The sequence below is a fragment of the Phoenix dactylifera genome, chromosome 3 (genome assembly GCF_009389715.1).
Source record: "Phoenix dactylifera cultivar Barhee BC4 chromosome 3, palm_55x_up_171113_PBpolish2nd_filt_p, whole genome shotgun sequence".
Lineage (NCBI taxonomy): Eukaryota > Viridiplantae > Streptophyta > Magnoliopsida > Arecales > Arecaceae > Phoenix > Phoenix dactylifera.
In genome coordinates, this window is record NC_052394.1 from 4859603 (window position 1) to 4880102 (window position 20500).

At 39.6% G+C, this 20500-nt stretch overlaps 2 protein-coding genes across 3 annotated transcripts; both read right to left on the minus strand.

Moving 5' to 3' along the window:
- Positions 1-5778: 5778 nt before the first annotated feature.
- On the minus strand, positions 5779-13818 carry LOC103702217 (putative potassium transporter 8). 2 transcript variants are annotated; one of them, XM_039124351.1, is made up of 10 exons: positions 13369-13817; positions 13126-13226; positions 12708-12942; positions 12377-12622; positions 12174-12227; positions 10947-11207; positions 10395-10447; positions 10188-10311; positions 7683-7937; positions 5779-7187 (listed from the first exon to the last, which is right to left on the minus strand). In XM_039124351.1, the coding sequence occupies exons 2-10, from the start codon at positions 13162-13164 to the stop codon at positions 6115-6117; spliced, it is 2340 nt and encodes a 779-aa protein (XP_038980279.1). In that variant the 5' UTR covers positions 13165-13226; positions 13369-13817; the 3' UTR covers positions 5779-6114. The 2 variants fall into 2 exon arrangements, with proteins under 2 accessions (XP_038980279.1, XP_038980278.1); XM_039124350.1 differs by having other exon boundaries at positions 6115-7187; positions 13344-13818.
- Positions 13819-19312: 5494 nt separating this feature from the next.
- LOC113462414 lies at positions 19313-20122 on the minus strand. Its single transcript, XM_039124021.1, has 2 exons — positions 19626-20122; positions 19313-19542 (listed from the first exon to the last, which is right to left on the minus strand). The coding sequence occupies exons 1-2, from the start codon at positions 19953-19955 to the stop codon at positions 19486-19488; spliced, it is 387 nt and encodes a 128-aa protein (XP_038979949.1). The 5' UTR covers positions 19956-20122; the 3' UTR covers positions 19313-19485.
- Between the last annotated feature and the right edge of the window lie 378 nt (positions 20123-20500).

Here is a 20500-nt window from a genome sequence, read left to right on the forward strand (position 1 = left end):
TCCGAACAGGGCCTAAATGCACTAGGATTAAGTTAGTTAGTTAGCTAGCATAGTTATGTCGCCATGAAGAAAATTACTTGACTTTAATAGCAGATAAGCAAGAAGCCAGTCAATTCGTAAATCAGAGTCCAGCCTCGCCGAGGGAATCGGATTCCGCAACCTGGAAAGGCTCTCAACAGAGCGAATCTCAAGCTCTAGCCCAGACCCGCCTCCCGTTGGTCCATCACAAATCCATCTGCAGTAAAAAAATATATATATTATATATCGCTTAAAGCAGAATAAAGAAAGAGGAGTGAACGGTACAAAATGCAAGAAATCCAAGTGGATTCAGAACAGAAGACGTTCGTACGGTCCTGGCGGCAGAGAGTCGCAGAGAGAGAATCTCGGCCACCCATTCTGGTCGTCCCATCCATCGTCTTTTCCTTCTTCGGGGACCTCACGCGCTCCTGCAGCTCCATCTCTCTCTCTCTTCCACCGATTCGATAGCTCCAAATTCGATATCTTCGGGGAAAAGTTGTTTACCGAGTCCGCGTAAGCGTTTGGGTTGGATCACGTTTGGGCCAATCTGAACCATTTTTTTCTTTTTATGCACGCCATTTATAATCTAATTGAATTCTTGGTAGGATGGGGTTTGGACCAGGAGCCAATCCTCGCCAACTTAGCCCTTATGCCGACTCAAGATCGTGCTGCAAGACTAAGCTCTGTTTCCTGTGAATTTCCATCTTTTCTACCCGTCTCTCCTGCTCAGCATATAATCCAGCAAACTAGGCACGGTAAAGAAATTTAGACACCACTAGCCTCCTATCTTGAACATGACAATTATACATGTCGTCATGATCCCATTAAACTAAAATAATGGAATGAGATATAATATATTAGTAGTTAAATTGGAGATTTTCACTTTCATCATCAACTGTTTATATATTGGAGAGCATCGAATAATTGAGAGTGAGATCTAGACATGCATAGTCACCATGACTTTGTTAGTCGATATGGTTAATTAAGACGGTATGCTGTGGACCGCGACGCCACACCAAAGCCAAGCATCACTTTCGACCCATCGCCTTCCATGCCATGGGCTCCCAACGAAGGAAAAAGACCTCGGGGGAGGCTGGACTCCAGTTTTAGGAAGGGCAGGGGAAATGAACTTGGAGCCGTGTCATGTGGGCATTTGTTCCCTAGCACTTGTTTCATTTCCGGATTCGAGGACCCTCCTATTTCGGTGGTCTGGACTGGCCCCAGTCCAACGTTCAAATCTACCACCCCGTCAAGGCAAACCCATGCACGAGAGAGAGAGAGAGAGAGAGAGAGACCGTGCCTCTCCCTTGCATGGATGGCGACATCGTTGGATGCAGCATGGAGCCTGGCATAGATCTCCTTGACAAGATATAGCCTATGCTCATACCATCGAGCCTTGAGAGGGTTCCCTATGTGTGTTACAATATGGTATCTTATATCCATGTTCAACACCCAAGAATATATGTACTACCAATATATTTAGGGCTACAGACAAGATAAACTTTGTGCTATCTTGGCTTCTTAATATAAAGGGGTCATCTGTTTATCAATTCAAACTCGTCCTGTTTAGTAATTGAATATGCATGCATCAACCATTTAGCAAGCTAATTTGGGTATCGACGTGCTTTTAGCAAGCATATATAGTCGTGTTTCGCCGGTTCACGAGCTAAGACCAAGCTATTTAACAACCACTCAGCTCAAGTTGTAGCTATGATATTTCGGTATCTAATTATAGCATTTCTATCATATGTAATTCTAGAAAGGAAAATTTGACTATTGCTTCTAAGCATGGTGTGCTATCATTTAATGCGACTAAAATTTTATCTGGCCATGTACTATTGAATTAGTCAATGGTCTGTGTATAATTGTGCAAATAATCATAATCATATATAAAATCATGCGTTGCTAACTGTAAAATGGAGATCAAATCAAGGACTGCAAATCAATATCCACTTTTAAGAAGCTTAAAGCTACATTTACATCTGCTATTATATTCTTTTCTGATAATCTGCGAGACATTCCCTGGCACAAATTTTTTTTTTAAAAAAAGAACTGATAATATAGAAATTTTCAGGACTCACTTTTTGCTGATAGGTACCAAAGAACAATAATAGTACCAGCAAACCTACTCTGCCTTGCTCGATTAGTGCAAAGTAGCCGATCCAAAAGGGCTCTCTGCGGCGATGCTGTGCTTAGGCATAGATGGCTCAGAGGGATAGGAGGGGATGCAGTAAGTGATTGCGATGGAGATGGAGATATTAGTTGGGGTTGGCAGGAGATTCCTCCTTCTGTGGTGGATCCAAGGCCGATGTGCAGGTGCGTGGGGGATAGGACCCACTGATGGGCTCATTTGATTAGGGCTGTCGTTTGATGTGCCTAATTAACCGTCCTACCAAGAGCATTGGGTTGTGAGCGTGTTACAGGTACGAAATTAGCCACGGATTAGCTATGTACTGAATGCACCAAACTATGAGACACCAAAAGGGAGTGGATACGCCAGAGATTACACCAAAGTACTGGGTTGGAAGACCAATGCCATCTGAGCAGGAGGGAGACCAATCAGGATACATACAAAAATTCAAGTATCTGGTTGCATGATAGATTTTGGTGTACTTCAGATCGTCTCGTGTTCGCATAAAAATAGAAAATATCTATTTCTTCACCCACTGTTGATTGTTACCATCCTGGTAACATGGATAACTGGGGATCAGGAGACCAACTTGCTAGTTCTTAAACAAAACTTAGCGGTTTTTCAAAAGCTTGACTTTGTGGAAGATCCATACTCTCGTCTCGCCAACAGTAATTAATTTAACTAGAAAAGCTAGAGCCCTCCTGCTTGAGGGCAATTCAGTTATAATTATTGAGTGGATCCAGTGGAGTTCAAGCAATGTGGATGACTACCATCTGTTGCTTAGAGATATTCGGGCTATTGTTTTGATGGAATAGTCTTTCAGACAAAGCATGTGAATAGAGAGGCCAACAAAGCTGCAGATTGGATGGCATCGTATGTGGCCAACCACTCTGGAGATACTCTGTGGGTGGAGAGAGAGAGTTACCTAGTGCACTCTGAGAGTATTGTTTTTCGACTTTTCTGGTTATATGGACGCCTGTATTGCAAGATACATTCGGTTTAGCAAAAATTTTTTTTTATTATAGATTAATTTTTTTTCTACTTATTAGTTCTGCCATCTATAAATAATTTGTTGATAAGCAAGAAAAGTCTTTCCTAAGATCTCATACACATTATGGACCCTTCTCTAATAGAAGAACCTTGCGGAGGAGTCCGGCGGTAATTTAATAGTTGTAGGTTTTTAACTCGTTTATGCATGTAGTCATGAAGTAATTCTTTTTATGCAACTTATCTTTCTTGACAGTGCAAGCGTCAAGGGCGGTGCCTGTTACAAGCTGTCTACTAGCTCACCATGTTGTGCATCCAATGCATGTGAAGCCAACATATTGCACGTACATATGCAGTGGAGAAAGCTTTAAATCTATCCAAGAAATGTTTCATCTTTTTGACTCATGCGTTCCTTTCAAGTTAGAATCTTGTAGCTTTCCTGACTATCATGTCAGACATGATATCTCAAAGAGGTCCTCAGAATGCTCTCTCTTCCCCTCCTTTCCAGCTCTCCACTTTCCGAGGGCTACGAGCCCTGCTTACTCGCCCCCCCGTTGGTTATCAATGAACAAAGTGAGCAACTCAAAGGAGTTTGGGGAGTTGGAACGTAGGGCCCGTATGGTTGTCAAATAAGAGAGAGATGGTACAAGCTGGAGCCAGGGCACAAACTGGTGAAACACGTATGCATGAGTACCAGCAAGAGGACTAGGGGGCTACAAATACGCAAAAGAGGAATGTGGTCCAACCTTGCAGGTTGGAGGTCAAGGCCTACCTCCATGGCTCGATGCAGATTGGAGACCAGACTAGCTGAGTGGTCTCATCAATGGGATGGGCCAGCACTGGAGACATACGGGCTTCACACCTTTCTTTCCTTTTTTTCTTTTTTTGGGACGGCGTTCTTGAGTCATGCATCGTGGTCCACTGGAAAACTCCATTTCACCAAGGTGGCGGTGGTTGGCCAACCATCCACCTCTGCATCTGTTATGATATATATATATATATATCTATATATATATATATATATAAGTGTGCACAAGATATGGCATCGGAACGAAAAAAGTGATGAGCCTACACTATTTCGCATGGATTAGCATATCACTCAGACTCTCAGAGAGAACTTTAATTCTATCACAAACAGGATGCGAGGGAGCTGCATGTCTTCGTGTTATCCATGAATGGGTAAGAGTCTGGAACAAAATAAAGAGTATCCCTTCACAGCTATCTGATGCATGGAGTATTGATTGCTTACCTCAATGCAGCTCCAAATCAGAAGCTCAGAAGGCTGAAGTTTTCACGCTGTTTCTTACATCCTTGTGCCACCGTTGAAGCCTAAATTTAAGACTTCTGTTTCAACCCTCCTGTTCTGTTTTTGTCTCTGGTCCAACCACAGTTTGGAAGCAGAATTTTGTAATAAATCTTGGACAGCATCTGTTTCTGCCTTCTGTAAATTAGTAAATATCACTCTGTAAATAATTCTAATCTCATACAATAAAAGCTGGGTGGCCTTTTGCCTCCCTTTTCATCAAAACAAAATAATAATAAAAAAAAGAATGGGCAGCAGCAAAGACAGACAATTAGTCGAGAAGTTCTACCTCATGAATTGTAAGTGGATTAGCACAATTTATCCATCCTGTAGCATCATGATATGTAAAATTAATCCAGGTGCATCGGTGACAATTATCGATATAAATAGAAGCAGACTACGAATCGAAATAAATAGAAGTAGACTACGAATCGAACATCCTTGTGTGTTGCATGATTTTCTTGTGAGCATGATGTTCTATATGGATGGTAGATATTGAATATAAAAAACAGAATTGCTACCACCAAATTTGGATTTCTAGTAACTTCACAGTGATCGACAATGTCTCAAAATAACCCACTGCAACCTTTATTTTGCTGTCATTATGGAAATATCAGACATTATTTACATAGTTTCAGCCCAGGTATAGGATGGTTGGGAAAAAAACAATGGCTGCTATTAACCCCTATGATGAAAAAAATGAGATGACAAAATAACTTTTTCTTTTTTTTGACTGTTATTGTTCACCCAATGACATGAGACAACTTTACTGCTCATGACATGCCTTCTACATTCAATGGTCCAATGGCTTCCAGCGTCCGAAAATCTTGGGGAACAACCATTTCCACACTGGTAAAATTTCCTTATATCAATTTTTGTAATTTCTTAGAACCTGGGACATTTGGTTTCCAAGGAAAGGGCGTACCTTTGGAGTAAGCGCCATTCTATGCTTTTCCACGCTGCAGATGCTATAGTGGCAATGATACAGAGTTTCAACCCATTTTTCAGGTCATGCAGCAATACATTGTGAACAATGTGCGAACAGAATAAGGAAATCAGACATATTGACATCAAAGCCATTCATGTATTTGTTTGTCCTTTTATGTTTATTAAGTCGCAAAGCATGAAAACGGCCACCTGCCTTGTGTCAAACCATGTAAGATGGGAATGAGGACCAAACCACAGTTTGAGAATATTTCAAGTCTTTCACCATGCCAACAATGACCAAAATAGTACTTAGTGTAATTATAATAACTATATAATCCTCAGAGCAAGATATGGTGAAATTAAGCTACGAGAAACCATTCCCATAGACTGCTTTGATTAAACATGAGAGATGTGACAATTGCAAATTTTTACTTAATTCTTCAGGTAAGATCTAACAGCCAGATACTCAGTACTAGTTAATTCTCAGACCCATTCAATCAAAGATTTTCCAAGTATTGTCACGCTGTTACATTCTCTTGAGATACAATAGTACATTCCCAAAACATTTTGGCAGAGATGATCTTACTCACATGGCTGTGCAAGTTTCAGCTAACAATACATGCATCATCCCGACCTCAGGCAGTTGAGGCTCCACCATGATTTTAGAACTGCCAGTGTCCCTCACATAATATAGTACATCAAAGGGATCAATTTACTTACATGGCTGCACAGGCTTTCAGCTCACAAGTCACAATACATAAACCATCCCGACCTCAAGCAGTGATGCTGGAGGCACCCGCAGTGCAACATCCGGGCCCCGGCAATTCCTACTCAGGAAGTTGTATCCGAAATCAATTGCCACCTTCTTCATGATGGATGACCCTGGCTTTGCTCGCACATGCGAATGCCCCAATATGAATGCAGTCCCAGCTTCACGTGCCTCGCATAGATCCTCAAGCTCTTCTTCTACATGTTTATACAATTCTGAGCTATCGTCATCTTCTAGAAAGAAGCGAACCTTCTTCCCTGTACTAATAGGCGCCAATTCCATTGCATTCCCCTTGTCAGGGAACTCGATTAACACACTAGCCGGTTGGATGTTTTCCTCAAAATCATATTTGGGAGGACATGCGAGTGCATTGCTCCCAATAACAGTGAGTCTGCATTCACCCCCATCCATTGACTCACCAGACCGCACGCCACCATATGATGCTTTGGACCGTATGAAGTCAGATAAACTAGCAATAAGCTGAGATTCAAAAGAGTCGATATCCTGGTGGACATCACGGTACCCATATCGAACAATGCATCGATATGACCGGTGGTTTGGTGGTCCAACATGACCCAGAAGGTATCTTTCAGCAGGAGGCACGAAAGGGACAGGAACAGATTTAACACAGACAAAAACTAGGATGCAGTGGAATGCTGGAAGGTTGGTGACGAAGTGGGAGAAGTTAGCAGGTATGCCAGAGATGAGATCCGTGTACACAAGGCCAATGCCAGGAACGCGGACAATACCAAGATTGTCACCAAGTCCAAGGAGCCATTCCAAGGAAACCATGTTGTGCAAGTCAAATTCATATTTCTTGATTGTCGTGTAGTGCCAGACAAACATGACAGTCATGAGGAAGAGAGCAAGGAGGATGGGGACCCAGGCACCCTCAAGAAATTTGATGAGGGAGGCAGAAAAGTAGAGGACCTCAATTGAGCCAAAGAATAGAAGAAAAGCAAGGGCCAGGAGTGGGGGCTTATGCCAGCAAAGGATCATGACTAGAGAAGTGAGGCATGTAGTAACCAACATCACTGTGATCACTGCTAGTCCTGCATTGCATACAAAGGAAAAGAAAATTAGGAGTGCAGAAGGGATTTAGCATAATAACAGAAAGAATACTGTAGAGTAGTTGGTCATATGAATATTTAGTGCAGTAGTATAGGGGACTTAAGAGGATTTAAATTAAACGGGTTTATAAAATATGGATATATCTCATATGTTTGTAATATTAGGAAATGATAATTTTTGCTGTCCTCCATCAGAAATATGAGAAGAGCTTGAGGGCCTTCACTGTACAAGTACAGCCCATTTGATAAAGGTAGCATATGCTGGGCAACCAGTATGCAATATAGATAATATGGACATCTTCGTTGAAAGCAAAATTTGAAGCATTGGAAAATGCAATGTACTCAGGCTATTTTTGATTTGATTTAAGCTCTATAATACTGGTTGAGTGGAGAATGCATCTTGGAAATAAGTGGTATCATAAGTGGCAAACTACTGAAAATATCAAAGGAAAGAGCGATTTTCCAGTTCTAACATACCAGATGCATTGCCCATGTGTTTTGTGTTTCTAAATCCAACAGCAACTGCTATGCAGAGGATCATGAGCATCCAATTGATCTCTGGGATGTAGATCTGCCCATGAATTTTCTCTGAGGTATGCACTACTTTGACTCTAGGAAAGCAGCCGAGCGATTGGCTCTGGTTTATGATAGAGAATGTTCCACTAATGATTGCTTGGCTTCCCACCACAGAAGCTAAAATTGCCAGTCCAAGCACAGGCCACCTTACACTCTCTACAAACCAAAAAATATTCTAAGAATCAAATTTGGTTCTTCATATTGATCATGAATGAGCTGATTCAAATCAAACAAAATATCACGAGAAAAAACATGAAAGGTCAAAACTATGCTATATTATTTGCTATTATGAAATAAATACTTCTGAAAAGGAGCCCGAAACCTTTTAGTTGGACTAGCATAATAAAAGGAGCATATCATATAAAGTAAGACCATTTTAAAGAAGTAGTTTGTTGGGTAGAAAAGCAAATAACACCTTCTACAGAAATTAATACTGCAAACGAAGCAATTAAACCTGAGCAGCATTTTAGTTCCATCTACAGCTATCAATACCAATCCCACAGGCCACCAGAATAAGTCGAACACAGCCGATAATTCCAGTTCAGACTTAAAAGAGGCCAAGAACTCATTGGTATTGAGGATAAGTCTAACACAGTTGATTAATCCACAGTAAGTCTAACAAACCCTTCTTGAGGATTTGGTTGCATGAAAGATTCTTGATATCAGCAATTTCTTAAAGTGTCATATTCTCCCAACCAAAATATCATTATCAAGATGTTTCTCAGAACACACTATCGTCAAGAGAATACACCCAGAAGAAACCATTATATGATTTTTGTGGCAAATGAAAATAATCATCCAAGGACAGCAAGATGTGGCTATCAGTATGGGCAACAAATTGTTGATTGAATTTATATAATATAATGGCAAATGCAACCTTTGCACATTTTTAAACTAAAGCGTTTGTTTCATCACCGCCACTATTGATCAATGGGGATATAACTCTTATCTCAGTCATGCACCAAGCAGACAAGGGCAACTCACCTTCCAACCATCTATTGATTGTGCAGATCTTAACACCCCCCAAACCCCCCCTTTTCTTCCTTCCCAAAGCAAAAATATACCAGGACTCATATGATTTCTTAGTCAATCGTGATGTGTTGAGACCTCAGTGCCTGCAGCATCAGAAATCAGCATGGAGGATTGAAGTCAAAATCCCATCTTCAAATTTCTTTTTCTGCGTCTTTAAGCAACAAATTCAAACAATTTCCCATTATGCTTTTGAAGCCACTACTAGAAAAATGTCTTTTAAACACTACAATTGCAGAAAGTTTAGATAAAGGAACAAATCATCCTATGATGCTAAAAATGAGATCTGTTTTCCTTTACACAGCACTCAAGAATAATGTTGTGGTAAAAGTTAAAAGTGAAGAACCCTCCGTACTTCCAACTGGGGCATGGCTATTGGAGCTATATACTCCATTCTACTGAAATTTTACCGAGACCAACTTATTAAGTGTTTGTTCCAGGACCAATTGATCAACACTGAGGTAGAATTTTACCCTTTCTACGTATAAAGGAGAACATATGGCCAGACTAGTTCAAATTCTTCACTTCACAAACAACTTGTCTCTGTTTGATGCCAAATAGGATCAACAAGGGAAATTATTACTTTTTATATGCAGCGAGATCTCCTTTACAACTAGCCAAAAATGCATAGTAGCGCTTTACTTAAGTTTGCTGATGGAACATGCAAATTACATAAACAAACTCAACAAAACTCCCTTTGTGACTGCTTCCTAATTCATATAATAGCAGGACATGCATTCAATTTCCTATTCATTGTTCAATAGGTCCTCTTGGAAGTCTATTGAGTTCCTATTCTACATCAACATTAGGAAAAAATCAGTTTTCACTCACATCAATTCATGAGTTAGAAACACCCCAGTTATTGATCATCTTCACATGAAACCAAGTTGATAAATTTTGAATGATTCCTCTATGGGATCTAGCTACTTCCCATATATATTTCACCTTGCTCTGTTTGGAACATACTATCTTATTATGTGCCTTTCTTCTAATCCATTCAAATCTATAACTTCTAATACATTCATAACCAGTTCATACAGCAGTCAAACTCTCCCTCCATGAGTTTACAACTCTTGGATGCAATTTCTTCTGTCCCTCAAGAGTCTTTTCATTATTTAGTTGAATGGGTAAGATACTTGTTTTGCATCCATCTATGTGAATAATGTGTACGAATGAACTTCTGAGCAATCACATATGTCCAGCTGACGAGCAAATAAAAATATCTGCTCCTCAGTAAGATAACTGCATGAATATAGAGTTAGCTAATATGACGTAGTAGTCAGACAAGCGACTATTTTTCTTAAAGTTATAGATCACTACTTTCCAATAAAAACTTATATGTAAATGGTTCCTTGAAGTGAGAAATGGAATACTTACCTGGAACTGAAACATAAAAGCCAATCTGGTAACTTGAATAGATTCTATGATGCCTTGATAAATAAGCAGCTTGACCCATGTATGCCAAAATCAGTGCCGGATACACTAGTAAAGTGAAAGCAATCTACAAGAGGTATAGAATAGAAGATTTAGTCAAAACATGAACAAAAGAAATTAACAAACAAATAAATTGCTAGGCAAAAGCACCTGAATTGCAGTGTATGAGAAGTGTCCGAGATCTGCAAACATTGCCTCTGATCCTGTAATGGCAGTCAATGCAAGTTATCGTATACTGATCCAAGTTGTAATTAGTTTTATACAAAATACATGCTACTACATTGTGCTCTAACACTTCTATAGACACTGATGCAGCCTTCTAATTTCATTTTCTGGCATAGTTCTGACTTCCTTCAAATATCAATATACAACCTGTCTTAGGAACTGTGAGGGTCTATGTTTAGTCCTACATCGGCCATACACTCAGTAGATCTTGGGTACTTATATAGGGCCAAGTAACCTAAATAACGTCTTTTAGCTAAACTTTTTGGGTGAGGTCTTGGGTTGTTGCAACCTGTTTTCAAAATGACTATTGCTTAGAGACATGCTTTGTAAAAAGCCATATATTTCTTTTTGTCAGAGATCTCTATGTAAGATTAAGTTAGCTACAGATATCTCCATGTAAAATAAGGTCAACTATATTTTCTGGTTTAGAGAGTGCAAAAAGAATTCTGAGTTTTTGATGCATTTTCCTGAATTTACCTGTTACGCACAGTAAAATTCCACCCAAGGACATCCAGCCACCTTTTTTCGTCTTTTTCAGGAACTTAAACATGTAATATGGGGAAAGGGCTTTATAAACATGTTGGTTCCAGTGAACAATATTATAGATGCCAAGTGCACTGATGCAGAGTAGCCAGGTCAGGACAATTGGTGCAAATAGAAATCCAATCCGACGAGTACCAAAGTGTTGGAGGGCAAATAAACATATTAATATAAAGCAAGTAATTGGAACCACAGCATCTGCAGACAAAAAAGAAAAGTCATCAGATAGCAAAAAGAAACACCCTAGAGAGACTTGACATGTAATTGTTAGTCATCCATGGCTGTGGATTTGCATTATATACACACGCTAACAGTTAATGCATGTAAGTTCCAGTTTTTTGCTTCAGAATTAGTAACCATCAGATCCTGTTTTGTTTGGACTTCTCCAAATGTCAAATAGTTGAACATAATTTTTTAATTTTTAAATAGTGATTGCAACATAAAATGCCTTTTAATTTCATCCAGTACTTAGGCATATAAAACATGCCAAATTGTAATTAACTTTAAAATAAAAGAACAGTCCGGGAGATAGTTGCTGTATTCATACAATAAAATGTTTATCAATATGTAGTTGCTATAACCTGGTTGTTGTGGTTCTTCTACTGGTTTCGTATTTCCTTAAAATTAAAAAGATCTCTGGAGAAAACAACCAGCAGAAAATATTGACCAAGGAATACGGGACAAGGATTATTGCAACCTATGAGGACTAATGTGGGTGTGTGTTTAGTCCCACATCGGTTATTCGCTGAGTAGATCTTCAATACTTATACAGAATCAAGAAAGCCAAATAATACCTTCCGGCTAGCTATTTTGGGTGAGATCTTGGTTGTTACACAACCCTTACTCCATAGGGTCTCATACAACTTAGCCCTGACCAGAAATTTAGAAATAAATAAATGGGAAAAAAATAAAAAGCAGCATAAATGTTGGTTCAAGGAGCTCAAGTCATCTGTTGCTTCCACAGACCTGTTAATTGTGTTGACATCATCTTGTTAATAGAGATTTGTACCCTAAAGAAACAAACAAAGACTAAAGTAACAAGGGAGTTACGTGGTCTTCACTTATAACAAGAGACTAGTAAAATAGGCTTTTCTTAGAGCTATCAATGGACTGCTGTTGGAGACAAAAAAAAAAATTGATTCATGCGATAGAAGAAAAGCTTACATTCATGGTGGCCTTTGGACATGGCTAACTCGAGTCCTGAAACTGCAGAAAAAACTAACCAAGGGGGAAAATAAAAAAAGAGAATAAGATTAGCAAATAATGTGGAAACCTGAGCACCAGAACAAGAGAAAGAAGCCCCCCATCCCCCAACCCCACCCCACAAAAAAAAAAAAAAAAACTCAATAAAAGAAAACTGGAAGCACCTGATATAGCTGGAGTGAGTACACCATCTCCAATCACCATACAGGTACCAAGCATAACCACTACTAGCAAGGCAGTGTGCAAGTTCTTATGCCTCTCAAGCCAAATTTTCACCCTTGACTTATTATTTGTTTCTGGAGGGCTTTCCAGTTTGTAAGTGGAGAGTTCTTCATCTGCAACCTGTCTGTTAGGCAGAAGGCTTACATTGGCATGCCTGCATATCAAAGAATATAGGGCGAAAGTACCACCTGCAACATCATAAATAAATAATGTCAATAAAAGGACAAAACTATTGCTTCAAGAAAACAAATTTCAGAAACTGGTGATACGTACCCTGACCATTGTCATCAGCTCTAAGAACTATGGAAACATACTTGAAGAGAGGGACAAGGGTAAGAGTCCAGAACACAAACGAAAGCACACCCAAAATCTCCTCGTTTGTCTCTGAATGTTTTATATCCTCTGCAAAGGTGCTCTTATAAACATACAAAGGGGATATACTCAAATCCCCATACACCACACCTAGGCTCTGATATGCTAAAAGCAAGATGGCCTTCCAAGAATCCTTCTGAAATCAATTGGGTAATCAAGTTTTCAGCAAACCCACCAAACTAAGAAGAAAAACCTAGGTGCTAACACCTAAAACATGTTATCACCAAAGCTTGGAGAACCAAAACAAGCTCTAGGAAGAATTGAAGATGATACATGAACTTAACAACTGAAAAAAAAAATTACTGGAGGGGGAACAAACCTTTGGAGCAGTGAAACTTCTTCCTAAATCAGGATTCATTATCAAGCTAAAACTTGATCTTCAGATATAGCCTTTATTCTATGCGACCTCCGCAGGTAGATCTGCATTAGGACAGCATGAGTTTCTTAATAGATGCAGCTAGAGAAAGTGAACAACCTAAAACAAGAAGATTTCAGACAATGGGTAAAAAAGCAAAAGAAGCAATCGTCACCACCCACACAGTCTGCCCTCGCTGTTCCATACCTAAGACTGAGACAAGCACTTTCCCTGCACAATTTTTTTATCATTCTACTCGCATGCTTCCGAACCCAAGTATACAACAAGGGAAGGCATTTCTACACACAGCCTCCTTTCTCCATGTCTACAATGCATTCATGAAAAGCGAACCACTTTCGTGTAAGAGACCATCCTCTGAATAAAAAATTTACATGGGTAGAAGTAAAAGACAGAGCCATGTGAAGCACAAAGCTATCCATCCACATAACCCAAAGCATTCTTCACCGACATGCACAAGAATTTTTTCCAGGCCTCGAGAACGGAATAAACGAAAATGGTGGGATTCAGGGGAGTGAGAGAGGGGAGCCCTCAAAGAAAGCCAATGACATGCAACAAGATGGTGGAGCCCTCAAAGCATCAAAGATGGAGATAAGCAAAGCAAGCTGCATCACGTGAGAAGTGTGCCAATATCTCCTATGTCCCACTTGCTTTTAATGCCGGCCAACAACCCTGTGACATAGTAAATGCGAACTTGAAAGGAGTTGTAAATAAGAAAAAATTGAAGAACTTTTTTCCTGTATCCACTTCCTCTTAGAGTCCGTAAATATTTTTCTCACTCCGTGTCCATTTCATTTGATTCATATTAAAAACTAGAATGGAAGAAAAAAAAGCAAAAAAGATGCAATTTTTACCATTTCCTTTCGGTGGAGGAGGGAAAGCAGGGCAGGAAGCGCAAACCATGGGGCTAAAGAAGACCGGATTGGAAAGAGTTGGTTGGGGGCTAATCATGTGGACCGCTGCGGTTCTTGGACAAACCAGAGCAGAAAGCGATCGTTACCAAACAACAATCACACACAACGCTACAAATGACCAAACCCTAACTCTAGTCCCCACTTCTCATTTTTTCATTGATCTCCCCAAAAGCCTTCACCTTTATCCAACCCATCAAAGGAACTGGTAGTAAAGCAGTAAAAATACGATCTTTTTCACCAGCGATTCTCGAAGAAAGCTGCTGCTCCCGAACTCGACCCACTTGGTTTGATCTCTCTCTGATACATTACTCCGTAACCGAACACTTCCAGATAAAACCTCCCATTCGCGCTCGTCTCTATCTTCTCGGGCTTCCCGCACGAAATCTACTTTGCGTGAATCACTAATGGAGCCATTAACATCATCCGCGCTCTCCAATTCATCGCTTAAATGATCCAGAAACCCTAATTAAGCTTCGTTGAACAGCTCTTAGGCAAATCCTAAACGGGAAGATCTTTAGATGGTGACGATTGGTCCCCTCTGGAGCTGCTCTGCCGCCATTAATGCGAGTTCTTTCCAGATGTACAGCTAGCTACCAGCCATTGGACATCTCGCTTGAAAGTTGAAACACATGGAAAGAGACTGAGATTGGGAGAGAGAAAAGGGTTTAACCCGAAGAAACTTTCTTGAACTAGGGTTTCGTTAGGAGAAAAGGGTGAGCCGATTGGGGTTCCAGATTTGGGTGAAGAGAAAGTAGGTGCAAAAAAATTAAATTAAATTGAATCACATCGTAGCAGATGTCAGGCCGTCAGGCGGGAAAAAAGACATTTAAAAATAAAATGATATTGATTGATTTTCTGTTTATTTTAATTTTTAGGTATTCCTGGTTTCATCGAATCCAAAATGTCGGGAAGAATGTCCGATTAATTACTTAGCTAACAATGGTGCAGCCTGTGCTCGCATCTGGCACCGAAACAACTCTCCATTTGGAAAGAAGCATAACCCAAAATTGATGGAACTACCGGCACATAAAGAGTTCAGATTTAATTTGGTACTGGTGTATACTGGTGTATACGAAAAAGTGGTTTCAGATCGCTGGAGATCAGATTATCTCAAGATTAGGATTACCACGATGATCCCATTTGGGTCACCAAATGCCCCTTTATAGGATTCATCACTCCCTGCTATTCTATACCCACTCTACTTAGATTACAGTCTAGATTCACAATAGACGACTATACCCATGGAATTTTTTTAGGAGATCGAAGTGAGAACCAACTTTACATAGAATCAAATTTCTGTTCTTTCACCAAACCAATGATGGTCGTCTAGGCTAAGAATCAGATCCCAATAGTATTTTATTCTAGGGATCTAAAGTTTTAAAGTTATGAATAGCAGAGTCAGTGAATCCAAAGAAAGTCCTGGTCCTGTCTAGTTCAAACTTCCGTGTGAGACCCTCTATTTAATATGAGAAGAGTGATAATAAACGGGAGTGGTTGGACAACAGGAGAGGATTGAACACCATATTTCAACATAAAATTGCACCTTATATACACCACATTCCAAAAAGCACCAAACAATGATCATATCCTTGTAGACTTCTATGTAGTGATCAAATACTTGTCTCACTTCCAGCATGGACGCCTACCATGAAATGAAAAAGGAATCCTCAACGAGCACCATTAGAGATCGGTGGACCTCGGCAATTAATTGGATTACGTCAAGCCTCACCCAGAATACTAAATAGAGCTGGATTTCATAATTTACGTAATCATAACCGGCCAAGAAAGAGACCTTGAGAACGACCCAATGGAGCCCGTACACCCTCTAGGATGCCCACTATTCCGATGGGGTCCATAAATTGGGTATGATTCCCTCATCTTGAGAAATGGCGGCCCATTGAATCGTGGCTCGAGGTAAAGCGTTCTCTTTGAAACCTTTATCTTTTCCTTTTTGAAGGCCTGCATGGATAAGACCTTCACCAGCTTTGCCGGAGAATTCCAGGCTCATGTGATGAGCGCGAGGGGAGAACCAGCGTCATGACTAATAATTTTGAGAGGATTGGCGGACCACCTACTTGGCTATTTTATACGCTATCATGACTCATAATGTTTTATACACTGACATAAAAATGTTGTTAAGATATTGATTATTTTGATTGGTTTAGGTTTGTTTCCTCCAAAACTTAGGAGAAGGTTTACTTTTCTCAGAATTTAATAAAACAAACCAAGATAAGCAGACAAAATTCACAATGGCATCTAGAAAATAATGATACGCTAAGCAAGCCTTAGCTCAAGGGTCTTTTGGGGCTGCTCATATAATAATTATACAAAACCATATACAAGTTTGAATATTCTATTGCATGGCCAATGTCCAACCTCTCTTGCTATCTTACCTAATATGGACTGTTTATTGCTTTGGAAGGTGCAGTGTCGTGTCGTATGATATAAGCTCGGAATATCTAGAAGTTTTGTGCTCCCCCTTTGGATGAGCATTTTCTCCCACTTGCTTGTAAAACACATTTTAGTTGAATAAACATATATATTTATGGAAGACGTCAGCTTAGGTCACTAATTATGGATCAGGAGACCATTAGGTGCAGAAAGGCTACGTTCACCTTCATGTATAGCATATCTCTTGGGGATGGCAATACTTATTTGTTTAACTTGATTCAATCCATTATAAGTTAAGTTAGGTTGCATGTTTAATAAAATATTTAGATTTGGATATGAATTTTTGACTCACCTAATAAACAAGTCAGGTTCCATATGGCAGAGACCTAATTGCCACCCTCCATCGTCCTATTGTCATGTCTACCATAAGACTGATCGGCTAAGCAAGTTTTCTTCTATCCTACAAACAAATTGTCCGGTATTAGGTTGGCGTGTTTCTTATTACTTCATGTGATGCAAGGGGTGATTCACTTATTAAGTTTTAACCCAAGTCTGTCTTGGAAACTATTCCAGCAATTGTACTAAAATTTGTATAATTGCACACAAAAAATAAAAAAATCAAATAATTATAAAATCAATTAACATAAGAAAAAGGCATGCCTAGAATGACGAGGGTATAGCACCGCTCCAAGAATGAATTTAGCCTCCACAAGTGCAAGAATCCGGTGAGATCATTCCTAAGGTAAACAAGCCCGGATTAGTCCGAAGTCTCTTATCATGAGCATGATTGTAGGGAGGTTTCATCCAAAAAAACTCCTTAAGTTGTTCAAAAAGAAAGGAGAGTGGGGAAAAAAAAAAAGGGAAACAAGTGATTCCATAAATAAGAAACAAGCTCTTGAGAAGAGAGAATAAATCTCCTAGGAAGAGAATAGCTACTCGCACAAGGCTTGATTCGTCTTGTGTTCGAGACCTTGGACCTATAAACTTTATATAATAACCCCTAGAGAGGCCTACCAATAGAAGGTCATAATAGCAGTGCCAATAAAAGTGTCAAAGCTTATAATGGTTTGACAATTCGTGCATAGGGCCTTATGATGTTATGATATGCAAGTCATAAAGAGATTCAGATAAGGTACCAAGAATTCTATGGCGATAATAAAAGTTTATTTCTTGAGAGGTTTTAATTTGAGTATTAGAAAAGGCTGTTTCATGATGACTAGTTTCATAGGTGTTTTGAAAACTTGATAGAACCGAGGATTTAGGATCTGTTTGCTCAGTGGCTAGAAATCGACCCAAGAGTATTCAACCAATATCTCACTTGGTTTCACCATCTTTTAAAAAAGAGTCACTAAATTTTTTAGGTTTGATAACACTATGAGTATCAAAAGAAACTATTTATGAAACGTGCATTGATTAATGGGTTGTACATGGATAAAGTTTAGGGGTCTTGTCCTAATTATTCAAGTATTTAACTAGCAGCTTTCAATAATGTATTAAATTTTGAAATTTAAATGTAATGAATGCATTAATTAACAAGCAGACGATAAAATGGTAATAATGACTTGAATAAATAGTGCACTAGACAATTATATTAAATGAGTATAATCATTCCAATGTAGGATGGTAATTATGTGCTAAGATATACTTTAATGGATAGGTTTCAAAAATTTAAAATAAAGTCATTTAAATATGAGTTTTATACAAAGTACTAAATACATATCTAAATATACCAAAAAAATGCTCTAGTCTAGGTTTCAAGATAACGAAAAAAATTTTGATACCTCAACAAATAAAATTAGACTTTTCCATAATATTCAGAATAGCTGAAATAACTAGTTTTAATTTAAGGAACAATTTTAGAAATTCTACACTATGTTCAAAGCAGTTGAAATAAGGATTTTGCCATGAAATCAGATTCAATGATTTCTGCACGAATTATAGAGTAATAGATTTTAAGGGTTAAATTTGACCTTCTAGTTTTATATTATACTGTCTAGTAGGGAAGGAGTCTAAGTCAGGTACATGGTCTGTCCTCCAGTTAACCAGGCAAAAGTGGAGGTGTGGAAGGTAGTTTGAGAGCATGGCAATGCAAAAAATTTGACCATGGACAGTGGGCCAGCCTCCAGGCCAAATATTTTTCTGTTTTGGGCATCACTTCTTGGGCAGTCCGATTAGAGATTTAGAAATGTTTGGCCCACATCCAGCCTATTAACATCCATCCAACTAATTTTTATAGTTGACCCAACTTAAGGCCTTGTCCCATATGTTCACTTAGAGATCACTCTTAGTACGGACCTCGAGGGAAATGTAATGCGACAGTTAATTTGATTAATGATGACTGTGAAGCCCAAAGGTTTGTCGGATGATTATATCTTATGTGACAGCTTCACACTTGTTTTCAGAACCAGGGTCCAGAATGGTAGAAATCCCTGTTAGTTTACATAATTTGAGTCTCCATTTCCGTCGATAAATATTTGTTTGAGCTGCAGTAACTTCCAAGGTTGTAAACTCATAAAGAATTTTACAGTACCATTAGGATTATAAACACTAGTTAAAATCATAAGGCGCTTTCAACTACCATGTTATTTTCAAAAGTTCCGGCCAAGCTCCCCTGTCATCCCTGCTTACGGCCTGTTTGGGTAATCTAGCATGATTGGGCTGGATTTCCTACTGGATTCATGGATTGAAGGGTTGGCTTATGCTTGGCTCATATTGGGCCAACACTGCCTGCCTGATGTTTTTAGTTAGATTGCAGGTTGGGACTTGGGCGGCCTTAGTACAGATGGATCCTATTGGAGTTGGAAGAATGTTTAGTTCAATACAAAAGGGAAGGTGAATGGTTAGCTTATATGCTAACACTGAAAAAGAAATACTGCATTAGTATCAACATTAATTGTGAACAATAATCTTCTCAATCCAAACCAACAATAAAAGGGAAGAATCACAATCTTTTAGTTTCAGCTGCAGACCTAAAATCCTTCATGAATCAGCACAAATATCATCAGTCGCCTCGCATTCCCTGCTTGAGAACAAGTCCTTGCATAGCTCTCCATAGAACCTGGAAACCAATTCAACAAAGACAGGAGACTTCAGACTATTCCAACAATAGAGGAGTTCCTCGACGTCCATCAAATCCCTCACCTTCCTTTCCTCCACAATCATCTCCACCAAATAATTCTCAAAGCTCCGACATGCCTCTTCTACCTCATCAGGTCCCTCCTCGATGTCGGCCCTTCGAAGCCTCGCCATCTTAATATAAGCCGGCGTTATCGGCGACGGGCAGGGCGCTCGAACCCTCTCAGTCATGCTCCTTAGCTCGCCAACCTTATCAATGTCTTCAGACCGCCTCGATGGCCAGAGCACCCGCCGGAGCAATCGAAATCTGGCCCTACAAGTGCTCTTCTTCTTGCCAACCTTGCGGAGGCACGGGAACCTGAAGGCCCTCATGGAGATGGGCCTTTTGTAGAGCATGAGGAGCCTTTATTTGGAGCTTTTTGCATGGCTTGGAGAGCTTTGCGTTGAAGGAAACCGAGGTTGGCATCTTGGAATGATTGGGGAGTGCGGTGGAAGTAAGTGAAAGGGATGCTTGCTTTGAAACTTTTGTTTCTTTTTCCCTCTTCTTTTCTTTTGGGGCAGGAGCTTTGGATCATGTGGTGGTTAGTTTGGATTTAGATAATGACTTCTTATAGAGAAAACAAATTAGAGAGGCAAAAGGTTTGGTGGTTGATGGTGGTGGCCTTCACGTCCCTTCGTGGGCGATGGTGGATGGTCACGAATGATTTCTTAGCTAAAGAATGATTTAAAATTACACGGCTAGCTAAGATATGGGAGGTACCATGTAACGTTAGGGCCCAGAGCTCGTTTAGGTTTGACCTACCGGCTGGCCCGAGGCTACGTATATGTGCAGGACAAGCAGCATGAGTGCAATGATATGGACCCGACTACGACACACATCAAATCAATCTCGGCAATTGAAATATGCTGTGGCTGATGCATTCTTTGTAATGCCCCCTTGT

Coding starts and splice junctions, on each gene's coding strand:
- LOC103702217 (XM_039124351.1), bottom strand. CDS start 13,164: ATGAATCCTGATTTAGGAAGAAGTTTCACTGCTCCAAAG. Junction 12,943..13,125: donor GAAGTTTCACTGCTCCAAAG/GTTTGTTCCCCC, acceptor AATTGATTTCAG/AAGGATTCTTGGAAGGCCAT. Junction 10,448..10,946: donor AATTTTACTGTGCGTAACAG/GTAAATTCAGGA, acceptor CTGCCATTACAG/GATCAGAGGCAATGTTTGCA.
- LOC113462414 (XM_039124021.1), bottom strand. CDS start 19,955: ATGCTCTACAAAAGGCCCATCTCCATGAGGGCCTTCAGGTTCCCGTGC. Junction 19,543..19,625: donor TGATTGTGGAGGAAAGGAAG/GTGAGGGATTTG, acceptor ATTGGTTTCCAG/GTTCTATGGAGAGCTATGCA.